Source organism: Megascapheus bottae, chromosome 10 (assembly GCF_031878675.1).
Source record: "Megascapheus bottae isolate mThoBot1 chromosome 10, mThoBot2.hap1, whole genome shotgun sequence".
Lineage (NCBI taxonomy): Eukaryota > Metazoa > Chordata > Mammalia > Rodentia > Geomyidae > Megascapheus > Megascapheus bottae.
In genome coordinates this window covers 22016421-22036881 of record NC_143518.1, presented here as the reverse complement: position 1 = coordinate 22036881, position 20461 = coordinate 22016421, and the positions used below count along the sequence as shown (strand labels likewise).

At 38.9% G+C, this 20461-nt stretch overlaps 1 protein-coding gene across 2 annotated transcripts in view; it reads left to right on the top strand.

The window, feature by feature from the left end:
* Soat1 (sterol O-acyltransferase 1) overlaps positions 1 to 20461 on the top strand; it is a 52073-nt gene that overhangs the window by 15609 nt on the left and 16003 nt on the right. The window contains exons 3-5 of one of the 2 annotated variants that reach the window (XM_090340339.1): positions 1290 to 1348; positions 15979 to 16130; positions 18216 to 18275. In XM_090340339.1, coding sequence (XP_090196465.1) covers positions 1290 to 1348; positions 15979 to 16130; positions 18216 to 18275 — 271 coding nt within the window. The remainder of the gene's footprint in view (positions 1 to 1289; positions 1349 to 15978; positions 16131 to 18215; positions 18276 to 20461) is intronic. The other variant, XM_090340340.1, reaches the window with a different exon arrangement.

Genomic DNA, 20461 nt, shown 5'->3' with positions numbered 1-20461 from the left:
TCTAGTCAGGCCCTAGACATTTTGGTGTGTCATGATGTATCATATCATATATAAGTCAATACTGTATGCTCTGTGCCACACTGTGAAAATGCCCCTCCCTGTGCAGCTGCCAATGTTTGCTCAAGATTTTTAGTGGTAGACAAGAATCCTTAGTATTTCTCACATACCTTCTAGAATTCAAGTGGATTTGTAGTAGCGTGGCAGTAAGTTAAGTTTGGGTGGTATGTGTATGTGTGTGTGAGTGTAAGTTTGCATGTGGACCCTTCTGAGGTGTGAACTCAGGGCCTGGGCCCTCCCTGAGCTTTTGTTCTCAAGTTGAGTGCTCTACAACTTGAGCCACAACTCCCAGGTTTTTGGTGGCTAATTGAGATAAGGTTCTGTTTTTTTGCCCATCCTGGGGCTTCAACTCAGGTCTTAGGCAGGATCTCTATGCTTCTTTGTGCTCAAGGCTCAAGGCTAATGCTCTATCACTGAAAACAAAGCACCACTTCCTGATTTTTCTGAGTAGTTTACTAGAGATAAGAGTCTGATGAATTTTCCTGCCTGGGCTGGTTTCAAACCCCATCCTCAGATCTCATTCTCCTAAGTAGCTAGGATTACAGGCAGGAGCCACCAGTGCCCAGCTGAGATAAGTCTTGCAGACTTTACTGCCTGGACTGGCTTTGAACCTTGATATTCCAATCTCAGCTTCTGAAGTAGCAAATATCACAGGTGTGAGCCACTGGTGCCCAGCTTAAAAATGTTAAAAAAAATATTTAGGACTTTACCCAGTATCTTAGTCTCAATTGTAGAATTTATTTAGGGAATGTCTTTTTTTTTTTTTTTTTTTTTGCCAATCTTGGGGCTTAAACTCAGGGCCTGGGCACTGTCCACGTTTGTTCAAGGCTAGCACTCTTCTACTTGAGTCACAGCACCACTTCTGGCCTTTTTCTGCTCATGTGTGCCAAGGAATCAAATCCAGGGCTTCCTGCATGCTAGGCAAGCACTCTACAACTGGTCAGTCTCCCAGCCCGGGAATGTCATTTTTTTTATTCCATCAGAATTGAATACTTGTCATTACTGTATATATGTTTAGTAATTTTGTTTTCTCATACTTAGTATTTTTAGTTATATCTCCTGTTTACATTTATATATTTCATTTTTAGGGACTTTCACATGTTTTTGTTTTGGTGAAGTTTATAGAGTCGGCTTTTGTATTTGCTCATTATCAATTTTATGATTTAAGTAGTGTTGCTAGGCAGCTATATCATGCATAAACTTGAAACCCACTTGTTTTTTTCCCCCCGTAGGTCGACTTGACATAAAACAGCTGATAGCAAAGAAGAGACAGTTGACAGCAGAGGCAGAGGTCAGTGGCAACTTCTGCGTAAGACCCTTAGTTATAACTTTAGGTGCATAGATCTGTTTGGTAAAATTTTAAATGTTATTTAGAGAATATTTTCATCATTACTTTATCATGAAACAAAAAAAATACGATCTGCCACTTTGCCATCTTGCAGAAGAACACACATTGCCTTTCCTCTCCTGTCCCCTGCTTCACTGTGATTTCTCTTTCAGCAAACCTTGGTTTTAGTGAACTGTGTTGATAGCCAAGAGAGTTGAATATTTGAGTGGCTGATGGAGTTATCTGTCATGGTTCATAGTAAATAGGCCTTCATTAAATGTTGAATCTGAACCAGAATCTAGAAGTATGTTAACTGTCAGGGAAGTAGAAATAATTCAGAAAACTACTACACAGAGCCATTTCAAATAAGCACAAATGGGCCTACAAACTGTATAATTCAGCAATACCTATAGGAAAAGAATACTTTTTTTGGAGGGGGGAACCCAAATATAATTTAATAACATGTGTACCTAAATGTAAGTTGATTTTAAACCTAAGTCAATTCCCTTTCTAATGGAAGACTACTTCCAAAGGTTACTGGCCAGACTAAATCTATAATCAATATCCAGTACCCAATGATAAGGATGAAATAGACCTGTTTTAGTTATTAATTATATGTACATATCCATACAGGTGTATTTATATTGAGTAATTTAGTAAATTTAAATATTCCATAAAGTAATATAATATTTATTTATTTTTGTGGGTCATGGAGCTTGAAGTTGGCCTGGGCGCTGTCCCTAAGCTCTTCAGCTACCACCCTACCCTTGAGCCAAGCCCCACTTCCTGTTTTCTAGAGGTTAATTGGAAATAAGAGTCTTAGGTCCTTTTGTGCCTGGGCTGACTTTGAACCTTGATCCTCAGATCGCAACCCCCTGAGTAGTTAGGATTATAGGCATGAGCCATGGTACCCGGCTGTAAGATTATTTATATTCAGCTTGATAGCAGGATCTTTGTTACTGCCAGTTTCTCAGTTGTCTTCCAAGGCCAAGGGCATACTTTTCCTTTTATCTTGTTTGTTTGAAATACAGTACTTTTTGAATTCAAGGTTTACTCTGTTTAACATTGAGATTACTTTCCCCCTTTATTCTCTAGGTGCATTTGTGACATCTATAATGTAATAACTTACTGACTTGCTTGTAAAATGGTATGCAGAGATGTATTTATACTTAAAAGTGAGTTGATTCCTAGTTAAAAGGGAATTAATTGTATTCATCTCTTTTTCTTGCTTCTGTCTGGTTGCCTATAGAATCCTCCAAAACTCCAATGACCAAAATTCTTTCCGGATAAAACTTTTCCTGATTAGTATTTTGTTGCTCTTATAGGGGACTATTTGAAGATTTGACTGTTAGGAAGCCTTTTTTTCTCTTCTTTTGTTCTTTTTTTCCATACTGGTGTTTGAACTTGGCCTAGAACTTGCTAAGCAGGCCCTACCACTTCAAATATGCCTCCAACTCTTTCTGCTTGGCTATTTTCAAGATAGGGTCTTGCTTTATGCCAGGACTGGCTTTGGCTGTGATTCTCCTACTAATACTTCCCCCATGTAGTTGGAGATGATAAGGATACACCAGCCATTTTGCTTTCTCTGTAATTAGGATAACCAGTGCATGCCACAGCACCCAGCCATTGGTTGAGATGGAGTCTGAGAATTTTTTAAAATAAAATAGTGCTTTGGGCTGAGAGCATGACCTAGTAGAGTGCTTGCTTGCCTAGCATGCATGAATTCCTAGGTTCGATTCCCCAGTACCACATACACAGAAAAGGATGGAAGTGGTGCTGTGGCTCAAATGGAAGAGCACTAGCCTTGAGAAAGCCCCAGGCCAGTGTCCAGGCCAGGACTGGCCAAGTAAATAAATAAATAAATAGATAGTGCTTTGTTCTGAATGAACAACCAAATTGTATTTGGTGAACCCATGATTTGGTTTAGAAGTGTTTGAATTGGCAGTTGTTTTCTATTTAATGACATTAAATAATCTGTTATATGTATGTCTGTGGAGCTGTGACAGTTGACCATTCCCTTACAATAAAAAAATGACTTCTGAGTAAAAGTTTTAGTTAGGTACATGATTGTGAAATAAACCACTGAAGGGGACCTTGAAGTAGTCTAGTGCTCTTTCCTTGAGGATTAGGGGAATAGCATTAATGAAAATGTGCAAAATCCGGACTGAAGTAAGATACCAAGTTACAGATGACTTCAAAGATTCCTGATGTTCATTTATTTATTTTTTACTGACAAAATTCTAAGAGAGAGGGAAATGGGGACAAAAATATGAGGAGTATCAATGTTTGAGAAGTAATGTGCCTATTACCTGATGAATGTAACTGTAACCCCTCTCTATACATTATCCTGACAATAAAATACAATTAAAAAAAAAAACAACTCTAAGAGAACCAATACATGAAAGCAAGTAAATTTTAGTATGGCATTGAACAAGGTTGTCTTAAGTCTTAATTTTATATTTGTCAATGTCAGTAAAACATAACAAAAAACTGTACCTAGTTAGAGAGCTCTCATTAAGTAGAATAATTCAAACAAATACATTCATGTATATAAAGCCTGGCTCTCATAAGAGTTATAAATATCGTTCATTTCTCTACCTAATCCTTTTTATTTATATTGCAGTAGCTTCCTGTCTAGTCTTAAAGCTGGTGCTCAGAATTCATTTTTGTCTGTTGTTCAGGGAATGGTTAGTTCTTACAGCTCCACAGACTAGAGTTGTCAAGTAAGTAGTACAATTTACCAGATACCCAGTGAATACTTTTTTAGTCATCAGTCAATATTTGACACATGCTTAGATTTAAAAACTTACCTTTTATCACCCAGACATACCTGAGGAACCCGTGCTTTTGCCAAATCTAGAAATGTAGAGAATTTAAAGCTGTAATAGAGCTCAATTTAGGGAGTAAAGAAGGTGCCCAGTGCTGACTGAGCAAGCTGTTCAGTCTGACAGGAAGTAGTGGGTGGGTGGGAGGCACATGAGGATTGCTAGAGTGAAATTAATGAGGCCGTAAAATTGTGTATGCTTTTGAAATTTTTAGATTTGTGTTGTAACCAGACTTAAAAAAGACTTTAAACAGTCTAAGGGAGAGTCAAATGATTAAACTCCTACTAACTTATATTAATAGATAAATGATCTTTGTTTTAATATTGAATTAAACAATTTTTTGCTGCAAATAACAGAAATTTATTCTGGTTTCTTTAAGTATAAAGTATTTGAAAGATTATTAATCACTTGTCTTTGAGATATATTATCTCAAAGTTAAATGTTTAGTATCTTAAAAGGATAAAGTTTTTTTTTTGTTGTTGTTGTTTTTTTGGTTGGCCGTGGGACTTGAACTGTGGGCCTAGGTGCTGTCTTGGAGCTCTTCACCTCAAGGGTTACTGCTCTACCACTTGAGCTACAGTGCCACTTTCTTTTTCTGTTGGTTAATTAGAGATAAGAGTGACTTTTGTGCCCAGGCCCGAACCATAATCCTCAGATCTCAGCCTCCTGAGTAGCTAGGCTAGGATTACAGGCAAGAGCCACTGGTGCCCAGCCAAGAGTAAAGATTTTTTTTTTTTTTTTGCCTGTCCTGGGGCTTGAACTCATGGCCTGGGCACTGTCCATGGACATTTTTTGCTTAAGGCTAGTGCTCTGCCACTTGAGCCACAGTGCCACTTGTAGCTTTTTCTGTGTATGTGGCAGCCAAATCTGGGGCTTTGTTCATGCTAGGCAAGCACTAGGCCACACTCTTGGCCCAAGGGTAAAGATTTTGACAGGAAGAATTTAAACATTTTCTGATGTTTGTTTCTACTCTTTCAAAAACCAAGACTTCAGATTTATGGGAGAAAGAATTGAATTTTGGCTAGAAGTGCAAGGCCATAATGGTGGAGGCCTAGCCTGGTTAGTCACTAGCCTTATCTATTGATTGTGGATTTCAGAGGACAGTAAACATGGTGAGAAGGGCGAGGGGCATCTTTACTGTCACTATTTGTGGAACTTCTATGTATATATACAATTTTATAGGACTATTCTAATTTGAAGGGTTGAATATAAAACCATGGATGCCGTATATTCTAGTCAACTCCCCATTACTCTCCTTTATCCTTCGTTCCCCTCACTAATAAAATATCAAGATATTTCATTTTTATGTTTGCTGACAATCTATTTTGACAGATCCATACTTTTCATCTTTGTTAACCCAACACCTCCAACAGAATATCCCTCCCACAATAGAACCTGTTTCTCTCCTCTCCCAAGCTCTTCAAAGTGTTTTTGTTTTTGCCAGTTGTGAGGTATGAACTCAGGGCCTGAGCACTGTCCTTGGACTTTCTCGAGGCTAAAGCTCTACCCTTGAGCCACAGCACCACTTCCAGCTTTTTGTCTATGTATGTGGTGCTGAGGAATCGAACCCCAATCTTTTGTGCATATTGGGCAAGCACTCTACCACTAGGCCAAACTTCCAGCCCCTCAACATTGTTTTTCATGTCAATTTTCACTCATGCCTTGCCCCACTATTAAATGAACTAATTGTCTTGATAAGACTCAAATAACATCTCCACAAATCAAAACTTTCTCTGTCTTATGGCATGAGTAATCACTTATTTAAAAAAAAATCTTTATTGACAGACTGCTGAGAATACTTCTCTTAGGTATTTTTTGTCCAGGAATTGTGGTTATTTTTTGAACATTTTTATTGTTGGGATAATGTATAGAGGGGTTACAGTTAACATTCATCAGGTAATGGGTGCATTACTTCTCCAACATTGATACCCCTTTTCATGTTTTTTTTTTCCCAATTTACCCTCCCAATTACCTTGTTTCCCCCTTCCCTTTCCTATTTCAAATAAAAAAAAAATGAATATACAGCATATCAGATAACAAAGTCAGATACAGTAACAACATGAGATCAAATTGTGGTTATTACATGAAGTAAGATTAGGTTTTGCTGTTAAAAATAACAGCAAAACAACAACAAGTTGTGGCTAGCATAAGCTACATGTGCTTTTCTGTCACATCTATACAGTCCTAGAGGTATGAAGTCCAGAACATGCACGGTGACATCCTAGTCTTCAGGGACCTGGTTCCTTTCAGCTGTGCTTCACCACTTGGGTTGCTATCTATCCTCCTCAGGGTCCAGATGGCTGCACCCATCTCACCCTAGTTCTAGGCAGCAGCACTGTGATAGGGAAAGAAGAGGGGCAAGGAACTGGGTATTTTTTGTGTGTGTGTGTGGGGGGGGTCATGGGGCTTGAACTTGGCCTGGGCGCTGTCCCTGAGCTCTTCAGTTCAAGGCTACCACCCTACCCTTGAGCCAAGCCCCATTTCCCCTTTTCTAGAGGTTAATGGGAGTTAAGAGTCTCAGGTCCTTTTGTGCCTGGGTTGGCTTTGAACCTTGATCCTCATCTCAGCCTCCTGAGTAGCTAGGATTATAGGCATGAGCTACCATGCCCAGCTGGAAATGGGTACTCTTTAAGGAAGTTCTCTGCCTGGTTTTGACATGCTGGTTTTACCTGCCTGTATTCTTATTGGTAACCTAGATGGAAGGAGCTATTAGATACTTATTTATTCTAGGCAATCATGCATCCATGTAAAATTAGGACTTTAGTTTTGAAGAAGGGAACAGGAGGTAATAGGCTTGACAGCTATCAGTCTCTGCTACAGCTATTTTACTTTCTTTCTTGGCCTTCCTCCGATGGTTTCTTTCTCTTTTGACTTACACGAATAGAAGAATGAGTCTCTAGTCTACTTTGAAGGTTTTTGGGGGAAGTGAGTTCATGGTTCTTTTATCATATGTATCATAAGTATTTGCCCTGTTGCCCTCTTTGGAATATCCAACAGCTCAGCTAAAGATGGGAGCTAGTGGAGTACAGATCAAAGTAGGTAACTGGCTGTTATCTGTACTGCACTGTGGCAGGTGCTGGATCTGTCCTCATGCTGGTAGAAAATATCAAAAGGGGTGAGTAAGAAGGAACAGTGAAGCCAGGTACTAGTGGTTCATGCCTGTGATCCTAGCTACTCAGGAGGCTGAGATCTGAGGATCACAGTCTGTGAGACTCTTATTTCCAACCACAGAAAAAGCCAGAAGTGGTGGTGTAGCTCAAGTGCTAGCCTTTACTAAAAGGAGCTTAGTGACAGCACCCAAGCCCAGAATTCAAAGCCCAGGAGAGGCAAAAGAAAAAAAAAATAGAACAAAAAAAGTACAGTGACTGATGTGGATTTACAATGTTCCTTAAATGTTACATACAAGTTTTTTTGAAAGTTACATATTCTAATATAACAGTGGTGTTCATGATAAGAAACTACATAATTTTAGAGCTATTGAAGACTGTTAGCTGCTGTATTTTGTAGTTAACAAAATCCCAAGCATCAAAACTAATCAGATAGCTGAGTGTGGAGGCTCATGCCTCTAATCCTAGCTACTCAGGAGGCTGGGATCTGAGGATCAAGGTTCAAAGCCAGCCTGGGCACAAAAGGACCTGAGGCTCTTAACTCCAACTAACCTTTAGAAAACGGAAGTGGGGCTTGGCTCAAGGATAGGGTGGTAGGCCTGTACTGAAGAGCTCTGGGACAGGGCCCAGGCCAAGTTCAAACCCCAGGACCCACAAAACAAAACAAAACAAAACACAATAAAAAGCTCAAGCCTGGCACCAGTGGCTCATACCTGCAATCTTAGGTTGAGGATCACATTCATGAGACTAATTAACCACTCTAAAGCTGGAAATGGAGCTGTATTAAAGCTCTGGCCTTGAGTGGAAAAACTAGGGTAGAGAATCCCAGTACTGGCACAAAAATGAATGAATAGAATTCTTTCTTCTATTGTTTTTATAAAAGAGATATACAGAGGGATTACAATTACATGAGTCAGATAATGAGTGTATTTCCTTTGTACAGTGTCTTCTGTTCCCTCATTCTCTCCCAGTCTCTACCTCCACCCATGAGTTGTATAGTTCTTTTTTGTTCAGGTCCAGTGAGCTCTCTTGCTTACCCTTTTCCCCTCAAGTTCAGTACCCTCCTTGCAATGTTTCCAAAGAGGCACTCTTGAATACACTATATATAAAGTAAAGAAGACAGAATCACCTATAAATAAAAACAAAGAAAAAGGTGTGTGTGTGTGAGGATTCCCTTGTTTCTATGTCTTGGAGTTTATAAATATGAAGAGGCACTTAGGCATTGCACCTAAGAATATTCTCTTATGCTCTCACTGTATGTGGGAACCTAGATTCCTGTATAATTTATCATATCTCAGTGTATTTTGGATCTAATTTCCACATGTCAGAGGGAACATGACCCATTTGTCTCTCTAAGCTTGGCTTTCTTCACAACATGATGTGTTTTAGTTCCTTCCATTTCCCTGCAAATGACATTATTTTATTCTTTCTGATAGTTAAGTAAAATTTTATTGTGCATAGGTACCACATTTTTTGGATCCACTCACCTATTGTGAGGCATCTGGGCTCTTTTTATATGTTGGCTATTTTTTGTGAATAGTGCATCAGTGAACATGGATGTACCGGTGTCTTTATCATATATCCTGGCTCATAGTGTTCAGGGTAGATGCCCAGAAGTGGTATGGCTAGGTCTTACGGAAGGTATGTGGTTAGTTTTCTGAGGAACCTCAGACCGCAGTCTAGAGTGGTTGTACTAGTTTACATTCCCACCAACAATTGAATGGAATATTGAAATGGGTAAATTTGCTTCAGTTAGTTCAATTAGTCCAGTGATAATGAGATATTTTTTTTCTTAGGAAATTTGATGATAGCCGATTATGAAGCTTATTTGAAATAAAAAAGGATTATAGGCCAGGAGTGGCCTAGTGGTAGAGTGTCTGCCTAGCAAGCATGAAGACCTGGGTTCAATTCCTCAGTACTACACACATAGAAAAAGCCAGAAATGTTGCTGTGGCTCAAGTGGTAGAGATCTAGCCTTGTGAAAGCCCAAGGACAGTGCTCAGGCCCTGAGTTCAAACCCCAGGACTGACAAAAAATAAAATATTATAGTTGAGTGATATAAGTACTTTTAAGACTGGGTTTTCTTGAACTCTTTTCACTTTTTGTTACGTAATAGTTGCATCGAATACTAATTTTAAAACAGATGTGGAGAAGTATATTACAATGCAGGTTAGATCTATAAACACCTTCTACATTGATGCTTTCAAATAAAATACAGCAGAAGAGCTAAGCTAAACAAGACCTTTTATTAGATTGCCTACCATTTTAAGGCCGTGTGTGTGTGTGTGTGTGTGTGTGTGTGTGTGTGTGTGTGTGTGTAGTTAACGTTCCTGATCTTTTTTTTTTTTTAAGTTTTGCTTTCTTTTTGGTTTATACTGCTAATCATGTAGAATACATTTCAAATAATACACAGTGGGAAACAGTCTAGTCAGTGTAAACTTGGGTGGTGTGAACTTGAGTTTCTTGCTAGAAGCTACAGGTCTATGATGTTGTGCACATTACTTGATTAAAAAATTTTTACCCAGTGCTGGGGCTCCAATCCAAGGCTTGGTACATGCTAGGCAAGCATTCTACCACTGAGCTATATCCTTCACCCTTGCTAGATTGTTTTGAGATTAGAAATAATATATAAAAACCTCTAATAGAGACTTAGCAATGTAGCTATCATTCAATAAATAACAGTAGCCAGTCATTTTTAGTCCCTTCCCCTTTATAATTTCCAGAAAGAAATTAAGGCAGTGCTCCCTCCCTCCCTCTCTCCCCAACTCTCTTTTGCAATACTGCAATGAATGCAGGCCCCTACGCTTGCTAGCCAAAAGATTTTCCACTTTAGCTATGCACCCTAAATTTTATTTTCTAACTTTTATTGTTGAGATAAAAATCTCCCTAGTTTTTCCGTGTAGTCTGCAACTTGAGTCCTCTTACCTCCATCTTCTGAGTAGCTGGAATTACAAACATGTGCCACTATACTCAACTAGGCAGTTTGAAAACTACTTACTATACACTGTATAGTACTCTAGAAGTGGTTTGCCTGGGAGTTTGATACCAGATTGGCTTGTCATTTGCACTGTGCTGAGTGCTGCATGTATCATTAACAAAATGACATGTTAATTAAAATCAGTTGGGGAGGTAGACAAGAAAGTGCCACAAGGTAAAAATATATAGATTTTGAAATAGTAGTAACTGTAGTGAAGGAAAAGACAGATATGCTGTTAGTAGAGTAGGAAAGACGTTGGAGAGAATGAATCGCCAAGGAGACCTCATTGAGGAGTCAGTGTAAAGCAGCAGGTAAAGCCTGGTATTAGCTATTTATTACTTGATTTGCCTAGAAAGGTCAGATCTCTGGCTGCCTGCCTGCCTGCCATTGTGAGATCAGAAGGTTCTCTGTGTAGCCATAGGCCTTGAGTCGGAGAAATAAAGCAATCCATAAGTGAGTGTGAAATAACCTTGTGGTTATCGTATAATTGTTTCTGAACTCATTTAAAAAAAAATTGTCATCAAGTAACCTGAATTTTCTTTGAACTGTGATCCTCAGATCTTCGCCTCCTGAGTACCTAGGAATACAGGCATTAGCCATGAGTGCCTGGCAACCTGAATTTTTTTCAATGGGGTATTTATTTATTTGCCAGCAATGGGGCTTGAACTCAAATTTTTTTTTGGTGGCAGTCCTGGGGGGCTTGGGATCAGGGACTGAGCACTGCCCTTGGGCTTTCTCAAGGCTAGTGCTCTACCACTTGAGCCACAGCACCATTTCCAGCTTTTCTATGTATATGGTACCAAGGAATCAAACGTGGGTCTTCCTGAATGCTAGGCAAGCACTCTACCACTGGGCTAAACTCCCAGCCCCAGCCTGAATTTTTAAGAAGCTAAAAATGCTGTTATAAACTGATGGATTCACTTCATGTTTCTTTCTCTCAACTTGTATCTTAATTTTTTCATTTATTCCCAGATGGCTCTACCTTTTTCCTAAGCCTCTGGGATCCTATTTTAGGAGACTTATAGGAGAGTTTTAAGAGAGAATAAACCTGAACAGGTTTAAAATATTGTGTTTAAAATGTCATTGGCTCCTAGCACTCTCAAAATGTTTAAATTATGTTCTTCTTGCATGCTTGTTTCAGTCTTAGCTCACTTGCTTCTTTATTACGTCTTCTAACCATGGGGTCCTTGTTTCCATCCTTGCAGTTCTCAGGGTCTGGGCACTGTCCCTGAGTTTTGCTCAAAGCTAGCAGAACTTAGGACTTCATGCATGCTAGGCAAGGATTCTACCACTAAGCCACATTCCCAGCCCCATGGGATTTGAAGTCTGATCCTGAGACCCTATACTTAGTAAGCAGGCATGCTATCACTTGAGTCACATGCCTATCCTTTTTGCTTTTCATTATTTTGGGGATAGAATCTCATGTTTATGTCCAGATAGGACTGGACTATGAGCCTCCCATTTATGCTTCACTTGTAGTTGGAATGATAGGCATGAACCATCATACCCAACTTTTTCTTTTGCGGGTACTGAGATTTGCATTCAGGGCCTGAGTACTGTCCCTGACCCTCTCTGTGCTTTAGGACTTGAGCTATAGCACCACTTCTGCCCTTTTCTGTTTATGTGGTACAGAGGAATTGAACCCAAGGCTTCATGTATGCTTGGCAAGTAGTCTACCACTGAGTCACCTTCCCAGCCCATACCCAAGTTTTTATTGGTTGAGATGAAGTCTTCAGAACATTTTCCTCAGGCTGTCCTCAAACCTGTCTCCTATGATTAGCTACCATCAGCCCAGCTACTTATAATAATAATAATATTTTTTTTTGCCAGTTCTGGGCCTTGAACTCAGGGCCTAAGCACTGTCCTTGGGCTTTCTCAAGGCTAGAGCTCTAACACTTGAGCCACAGCATCATTTCTGGCTTTTTCTATGTATATGTGGTGCCAAGGGATCAAACCAGGTCTTCATGCATGCTAGGCAAGCACTCTACCATTAGGCCAAACCCCCGGCCCACCCGGATACTTATTTTAAATGAGGTTCCTTCTGAGTACTAAAATGCAGTGCTTCTGTTTACTAGATTATTTAAGCTCCTCTTCTCTCTCTCTCCCCTCCTCCCCCCAGTTTCTAGTTAGCTTACCTCCTCACTTTTTCCATCATATCCTCTACCCATCTGGCCAGCATGGTCCACTGAGTGGATGAAATTAGTATATATATAATTGAGAGGATAAGCAAATCAGAAAGCCTACAGGCTCATCATCATTTTCCTGTAGCTTATACTAGACTTACTCCCATTTCTTGCTCCCATTTTGTGATTCTAACTTACTTTCTTACTCCCATTTTGTGATTCTAACTTAGGTAGTTCCATGTGATAGAAAAACCTGGAGGAATGCAAAAGCAAACCACTTCCCTTTCTATTTTTCCTGTTGCAAAGTGCATGATAGTTTTGTTTGTTTTTGTGCTGATAGTGAGCCTAGCCTCTTCTTTGCTTAAGGTCGCTGCTCTGTCACCTGAGCCACAGCTCTATTTCTAGCTTTTTGGTTTTCAGTTGGAAATAAGAATCTCTTGGACTTTCCTACCTGTGCTGACTTCAAACCACAATCCTTAGATTTCAGCCTTCTGAGCAGCTAGGATTATAGGCTTGAGCCAGCTGCTGATGCCTATATAAATGCTTTTTTTTTAATTGTAATGGTGAAGTACAGCAGGGTTACTATTATGTAAGGTAATTTCTTTTTGAGTAATGTTATCTCTTCCCTTATTTTCTCCAGTTTTCCTTCCCCCCTACTTCCCTCACCCCCAAACTCTTAAGTTTATTTTCTTTTTCTCCTTTTTTTTTTTTTGGTAAGTTCATTTTCAACATAGTCACCCTTTGTACAAACATTGCTGTGATTCCTCTTCCCTTTCTCAAATCAGATATGCTTATATACAAGACTGGTACTGAGATCATTGAATGGAGCTTAAAGTAGTTTAATAGTCTCCATTATAACAGAGGTTTTCTTGTTCTTTCATTTGAAGTAACTTCTGTCTTTATTTCTTCTGAGAAAGAAAGGAACTTACATTGCTGTTTAGAAGAATGTAGATTTAAATGGTGACATTGGATTTCTGACCTACTCAGCATAGAAATTTTAGTTCAAGGAGAAACAGAAAAAAGATGTCAATTAATCCCCTTGATATAGGAGTCTTACAAGCTCAACATATCCAAGCAGAGTCCTTACTGTCTAGGTATAAGAGATTGGGGTGAGAGCTGAAGGAAGGAGGATGGACAATGATACCTGAAACACACCTTCTTCTACTGTCCCACATACTGTTGTGATTTCCTCTCCTTACATTCTGTCTCTGTCTTTCTGAACTCTCCTTTCTTTGATACTTTAATGGCACCATTAGTAATTTATTTAATGTCTTCTCATTGTTCACATAGAGCAAAGTCAATAGTGACTGAGACATGAGAACTTGTGCCATGAGGTGACTATTCAGTTTAACTTAGGGAAATAGAACTACTTAGCAGCCTTTATTGACATTTATAAACATCCATTTCATTTTCTGCATGCTACTAGTATCCTTGCCCAAATAATTTGGAAGGAGACTGATATCAGAGTATGGGAATGCTAGTTATAAGAAATAGTTTGAATATAATTGCTACATCTCAGGATTCCTGGCTTCTCTAAGTTTTAAGGAGCTGAGATAGGAAACCAGGTAAAGTAATGACTCCTTCTCTAGTTTAGCTCCTCTTTGCTGCCTCAGGTACTCTTTTAACATTCCAGTTTCCTTCAGGCAGTGGGTAAGTTAGTCATCGACATACCCTCTTCTTAATTTCTTCCGCTGTCATGTTTGAAAAATAATATCCCTCTTTCTCCTTTAATTCTTTCCATAGTGCTATGTGATTGTGTGCATGAAATCACACGCACCTTTCTACTCCCAGTGCAGTTTTAAATTTGCAGGGACAGAGACAGATTTGTGTGCTGCTGTCTCTAGCACCTAGAAATGTGCCCTAAACTGGCCCTTCCCTTCAGTGAATGAAGGAACCCTTTCTCTTTTAGTATATTTCTCTATGAACTCTGTTTATAGGGCTAGCTCTAGAGGTTAAATGAGGGGGGAAAAAGCCTTTTTCTTTGTCACTGTGAATTATTTGACATAGAATATTTGCATTTTTTAAATTTCAAAATGAGGAGGGACATATCGTTGAAAATGGAACAAAGGAACTCAATTTTATTAGATAACTTCAATGTGAAAAAAAACCCCTGATATTTCTAAAAAGCCCCTTTTCTCTCCTTGGAAATAGTGCTCTCTATTATATTCCCAAGCTCTCCTCTTCCTGTGTCTTCTTTAAGTGTTGTGGTGTCAGATCCCCTTTCTCAGCCATCTTTGCTTTCAGTTAATAGAATATAAGTTTGTCACACTTTTTAAGGTTTCAGCTCGAAAGACCTCCAGCCAGTTCATTCTTGCTGAGTTCCTGAATGTTTTTTTTTCCAGCTCTATTAGTGGTTAGCCTGTTTAGGCAACATTGTATGTCCTGTGAGAGCTGGAACAGTGGTGCACTGGGCATGGTAGGGCACATGCCATATGAAACATTTCATATAATTTATTACATGCATTTTTAGGTTTTGATTTTTCATGTCAGTCTCTTGATATAGCAGTATCTAGAAAAATGAAACTTCATGTTTTTGAAGTTTAACTTAAATAATTGAGTCAGAGGAGAAAAAAGTATTTTTCAAGAGGCTTTTTGCTCTATACTTTGCAAAAGCTGAAAGGGTAAGTTTTTTTTTTTAAAGATAACAAGATTAATCAGAAGTATAACTAGCTCTACATATGCATTCATATACACATATGTCATTTTTATATGATAAATTATATATTATATTTATAACAAGTTAATGAAAATGTGTGTGAATATGTGCCAAACATACACCTGTATTTTTATAGTTAGGTAAGTACAGAGTAATGGACGTAGGAAAAAGCATTATATAAATAGAGGTATGATATAGATTGACATGCTATAAAATATAAATGGTGGTTACTTGGGGATAAAGAGATTGATTTAGAAAAAGTCTTCAAAATCACAGTGATTATATGGTGTCATATAATATGTTAAAATGCTTTCTAAAGAATATGGACAGAGGGGTCAGGAGTTTGGCCTAGTGGTAGAGTGCTTATCTAGCATGCATGAAGTCCCAGGTTTGATTCCTTGGTACCACATACATAGACAAAGCTGGAAGTGGTGCTGTGGCTCAAGTGGTAGAGCTCTAGACTTGAGAAAGCCTAATAAGGACAGTGCTCAGGCCCTGAGTTTAAGCCCCAGGACTGGCAAAAAAAGAGAAAGAAAAAGAATATGTGAGCAGAGTAGTCTCGTTTCTTGTTCTATATTTGATTCTTCTACCATTTGCAGGAATTCAGTTAGTAGGTATCGTAATTTATACTTAGTATTTATTTGCTAGTCTTGGGGCAGCTTAGGGTCTGGGCACTGGCCTTGGGTTTTCTCAAGGTAAGTGCTAAAAGATATAAATCACTGTCTTGTTTTTTCAGTAGTCTTTTTTGGAACAGCAAGTCAGCTGTAGAAATTATTTTTCTGATTTACTCTTGTAAACTCATTTTACCTATATGGCTTGCTTTTACACCAGCACCCCTAAGAGAGGCCTGTGGAAAATGTCAGTGTGTGCTTGATACTCATTTTCCTTGTTTGATATGAACTCTAGGAATTGAAGCCACTCTTTTTGAAGGAAGTTGGCAGTCATTTTGATGATTTTGTGACCAACCTCATTGAAAAATCTGCATCATTAGACAATGGTGGGTATGCCCTCACCACTTTTTCCATCCTTGAAGAAATGAAGAATAACCATCGAGCCAAGTGAGTATGTTTTGTTTTTCATATTTTTATTGTAATTAATAGAAGGGTTACATTATATTCTCCAGATAAAAGGTGCATTACTTCACAAACATTGATACCCTTTCTCATGTCTTGGTCGCATTTCCCTCCTCCCATCCCCGCCCCTCATCTTGTTTTCTCCCCTTCCCTATGATTTCAAATAACCAAATAAACATATACACAATATATCAGATAGTATGTTTTGTTTTCTTTGAACATGAATGTCTACTGCAATGTAGTAGAGTGGACTGTAGCAAAAATGCTCCAGTGCACATACTCCTGCCATTTTTTTATTGGCTGATTGTTGTAACTCTTGAAGGGCGGGTCTCACACTCCTTCTCTGGCCTACTTTCTCTCCTATTCTTCTCCCCCCCTCTCTCTTTGTGCCAGTCCTGGGGCTTGAACTCAGTTTCTAGGCACTTGCCTTGGGCTTTCTCAAGGCTGGAGCTCTACCACTTGAGCTAAAGTAGCACTTCTGGTTTTTTGTAGTTTTTTTTTTTCTATGTGTGTGATACCAAAGAATCAGACCTGGGTCTTTGTGCATGCTAGGCAAGCACTCTACCACTAAGCCAACCCCCCTCACCCCATCAGTCCTTGGGCTTGATCTCTGGGCCTGGGCACTGTCCCTGAGCTCAAGGCTACACCTTACCCCTGAGCCACAGCCCTACTTCCCATTTTCTAGTGATTAATTGTCTCAAGGTCTTTGTGTCTGGGCTAGCTTTGAACCAGGATCTTCAGATCTCAGCCTCCTGAGTAGCTAGGATTACAGGCGTGAGCACCGTGCTCACCGTCATCGTCCTCCTCCTCCTCCTCCTCCTCTTCCTCCTCCTCCTTCTTCTTATTCTTCCTCTTCTGTTTTTCATTTTATTTTTAATTATAGAGGTAGCCCTCTTCTTTTATGATGCTGGTTCTGGAACTTAAACTTAGAGCCTGGGCATTGTCCTTTAACCTTTTCACTCAAGACTGGGGCTTTACCACTTGAGCCATATTTCTACTTCTAGCATTTTATTGGTTGACTGGAGATGGGAGTCTCATGGAACATCCTCCCCTGGGTGGCTTCAAACCACAATCCTTAAATCTCAGCCCCTTGAGTAGCTACGGCTACAGGCATGAGCCATGAACATTCCTCCTGAGTTTTCTTTGCCTTAATGTGTAGATTATAGTAAGTACACACTTCTTAGAACTGCTAACAAAATAGACTAATCACATTGAGTGTTCTGAATGGCATAGCATATTTAAACTAAACAGTGAATAGCCATACACACAATACAGATTAGTTCACATTGCACTTAAATGTTGTCCAAGATTACACACAGAGCTTTGAACCTAGAATTTGGCTCTGGAATTCTTGCTCTTAACCACATCATTCTGTACTCTATTGTATTCTTTATAGGATGAGCTTCTAATCCAAGTATAGTGCAGTTAGTCTAGTTGATCAGTCAGTCAGAATAATAGAGAGAGGCTATGGAAGACTTTGCTCTTCTGGGCTGCTATCAGTTTTATGCCCTGTGAGTCTCCTCCTTTGGAGAGCAGTTTTGAACAGTGATAGTAGCGGTGCTGGCGATACTACAGACGGCTCCATGTTAAATTCCTAGTACCTGGAGACACATAATAATATCAAGAGCAGCTGTTAGGAGTTGTAAAATGAATCCTCTGACATTGGGAAGTACATCTTAAAAAGAGTTGTGGGGGGAAAAAAAAACAGCAACTCTTTGTTATCCAGGTAGAATACAGCTGGAGGCCTATACATAGCTTTCCAGGCTCTCTAGAACTAGGACTGTTCAGGTAAGATGCAGAGAATACTTTGCCCAAATACACAGGGGGATTTAGAGGTCTTTGGAGCAATTCTCCAGTCAGGTAATATAACAGCTCTTCCATCCTAAGTCAGTATACATGTACTTGTCTCAGCACTGTTCAGAAGTAGTTAGATGATAACATGTATAAAATCCTTCCTGTCCTTCCTAATTTTAGGATAGGAAAGTAAGACTTGCTGTTACGTATGGTTCCTTATCGTTAGTATTAACTTTCTTACAATATTTGTACATTTTGTATTTTTTTGCTACTTAGAGATCTAAGAGCACCTCCGGAACAAGGAAAGATTTTCATTTCAAGACGATCCCTCTTAGAGTAAGTATTTTTTGCTTTGCTTTTGCTATTAGCTTTGCTTTTCTTTTCCTTCCCTCCTTCCCTCCTTCCTTCCTTCCTTCCTTCCTTCCTTCCTTCCTTCCTTCCTTCCTTCCTTCCTTCCTTCCTTTCCTTCTTTTCTTTTCTTAGAAAAAGCTGTCCTGATCAGTAGAATTACTGCTTGGTATAATATTAAGAAGTTTATTTTATATTCATATAACACTAGTTTTCATATTTCTTTTTCTTAGACAGTATTAGGATTTGAACTCGTTTGTTGTCACTAGCAGGAACTTCATTTATTTGAGCCTTTTTTGAGATCTTTAGCTATCTTTCTTTTTGTTCAGGCCAGCCTGGATTCCATCCTTTTACTTGTTTCCTACTGTGGCAGGGATTGCACACAAATATTTATCACTGCACCTACTTTTTTCTGTTGATACAGAGTTGTTAAAGCTTTTTGCAATCCTACTGATCTTAGCCTCTTACTGGTATAAGCCCTAGTATTGATATTTCTTTACTACATGTGATCTCCTGTTCCTTTTTGTTACATTTCTGGATAGATATCTAGCTTCTAAGGAAGAATTAGAGAAAAGACTTCTTTTTTTCCATGTAATTTATTTGTTCAGTATCCTTTTTGTTTTAGGATTGCTTTTTGCATAGTTTTTAAATTGTTACTATAAAACTCAAGACTTGGCCAAGCACACTGTCTCACCCCTGTAATCCTAGCTACTCAGGAGGTTGAGATCTCAGTATCATGGTTTGAAGCCAGCCTGAGCTGGCATTCCTAGTCCTTGAAACTCTTACCTACAATTGACTACCAAAAAGCCAGAAGAAATGGAGCTATGGCTTGAGTAATAGAATGTAAGCTTTGAGAAAAAAGCACAGAGACAGGGCCCATGCCCCAAGTTCAAGCCTCAGAATGGCAAAACAACAACCAGAAAACCATCAAACCCTATTTGAAAATAACTAAAACAAGAAAGGGCTTGGGATTTGGCTTAAGTGGTAGAGCACTTGACTTGCATTCTGAAGCTCTGAGTTCAAATCCTAATGTCACAAATATACATTTAAAGTATTTGTATTTGTCAGATACAGGATATGTTTATTTAGGAAAAGTAATCTTGAAGGTCATTTGCATTCACACAGCCCAGTTTTAAATACTAATTAGAGAAAAGAAACTAAAAGTATTTGTAATGGCTAAGTTTTATAGATATGTGAGTGATAGATGGTTATCCTCAACAAAGGAGCTCAAAACACATCAAGTAAGGAGAAAGCTGAACATTTAATATGTTTATTTTTAAATGTTCTATTTTGATAGGGTAGAATGCAAAGATAGCATATTTTAGAAAACGTAGAAATGTTTTCAGCAGATGGCCTTAGCTTACACGGTAAACACCTTTCTGGTGGGTTTTCAAGGTGTTTATATAAATGTTTTATATCCATCCTGTTTTCTAGGAAGCAATATCATTTTATTGAAATAATGATTGAGTCCATTTTGGTTTTACCTTGGTTATTTCATTTAATGTCTATATTTAAGGATTTTAAAAATAGGTCTTAAAAATTGTAGGAGCTATATTATGTGTAAAAAATAATGCATTCACTATGACATTTTCATACATATGTACAATATAATTTTATCATATTCACTCTCTATTCCTTTCTCTCTCATGCCTCCCTCCTGTTGTTCCTCTGTCTTGCTGATTATTTATTCCCTTCTACTTTCATCTACTTTTCTTTTTGCCTGACATCAAGCTTGAACCTCAGGGCCTTATACTTGCTTGGTTTCTTTGCCTACAATTAGTGCTCTACCATTTGAATCATGCTTTTAGTCTAGTTTTGCGCACGCGCACTGTGTGTGTGGGGTGTGTGTGTGTGTGTGTGTGTGTGTACTGTGGCTTGAACTCAGGTCATGACTGCTGTCCCTTAGTCTTTTTACTTCAGGCTGGCACTCCATTATTGAGCCACAGTACTACCCTTCTTTTTTTTTTTTTAGATTTGAAACAAGATCCTCAGATCTCTTCCTCTTGAGTAACTAGGATTAGAGGCAGGAGCCACTGGCATCAGCTTCCAACCCAGTTTGTTGGTCATTTTGTAGATGAGGTCTCATGGAATTTTCTGCCTAGGCTACCCTTGAAACTCCATCCCCCAGATCTCAGCTTCTTGAATAGTTAGTATTACAGGGCTGCCCTGGAGCC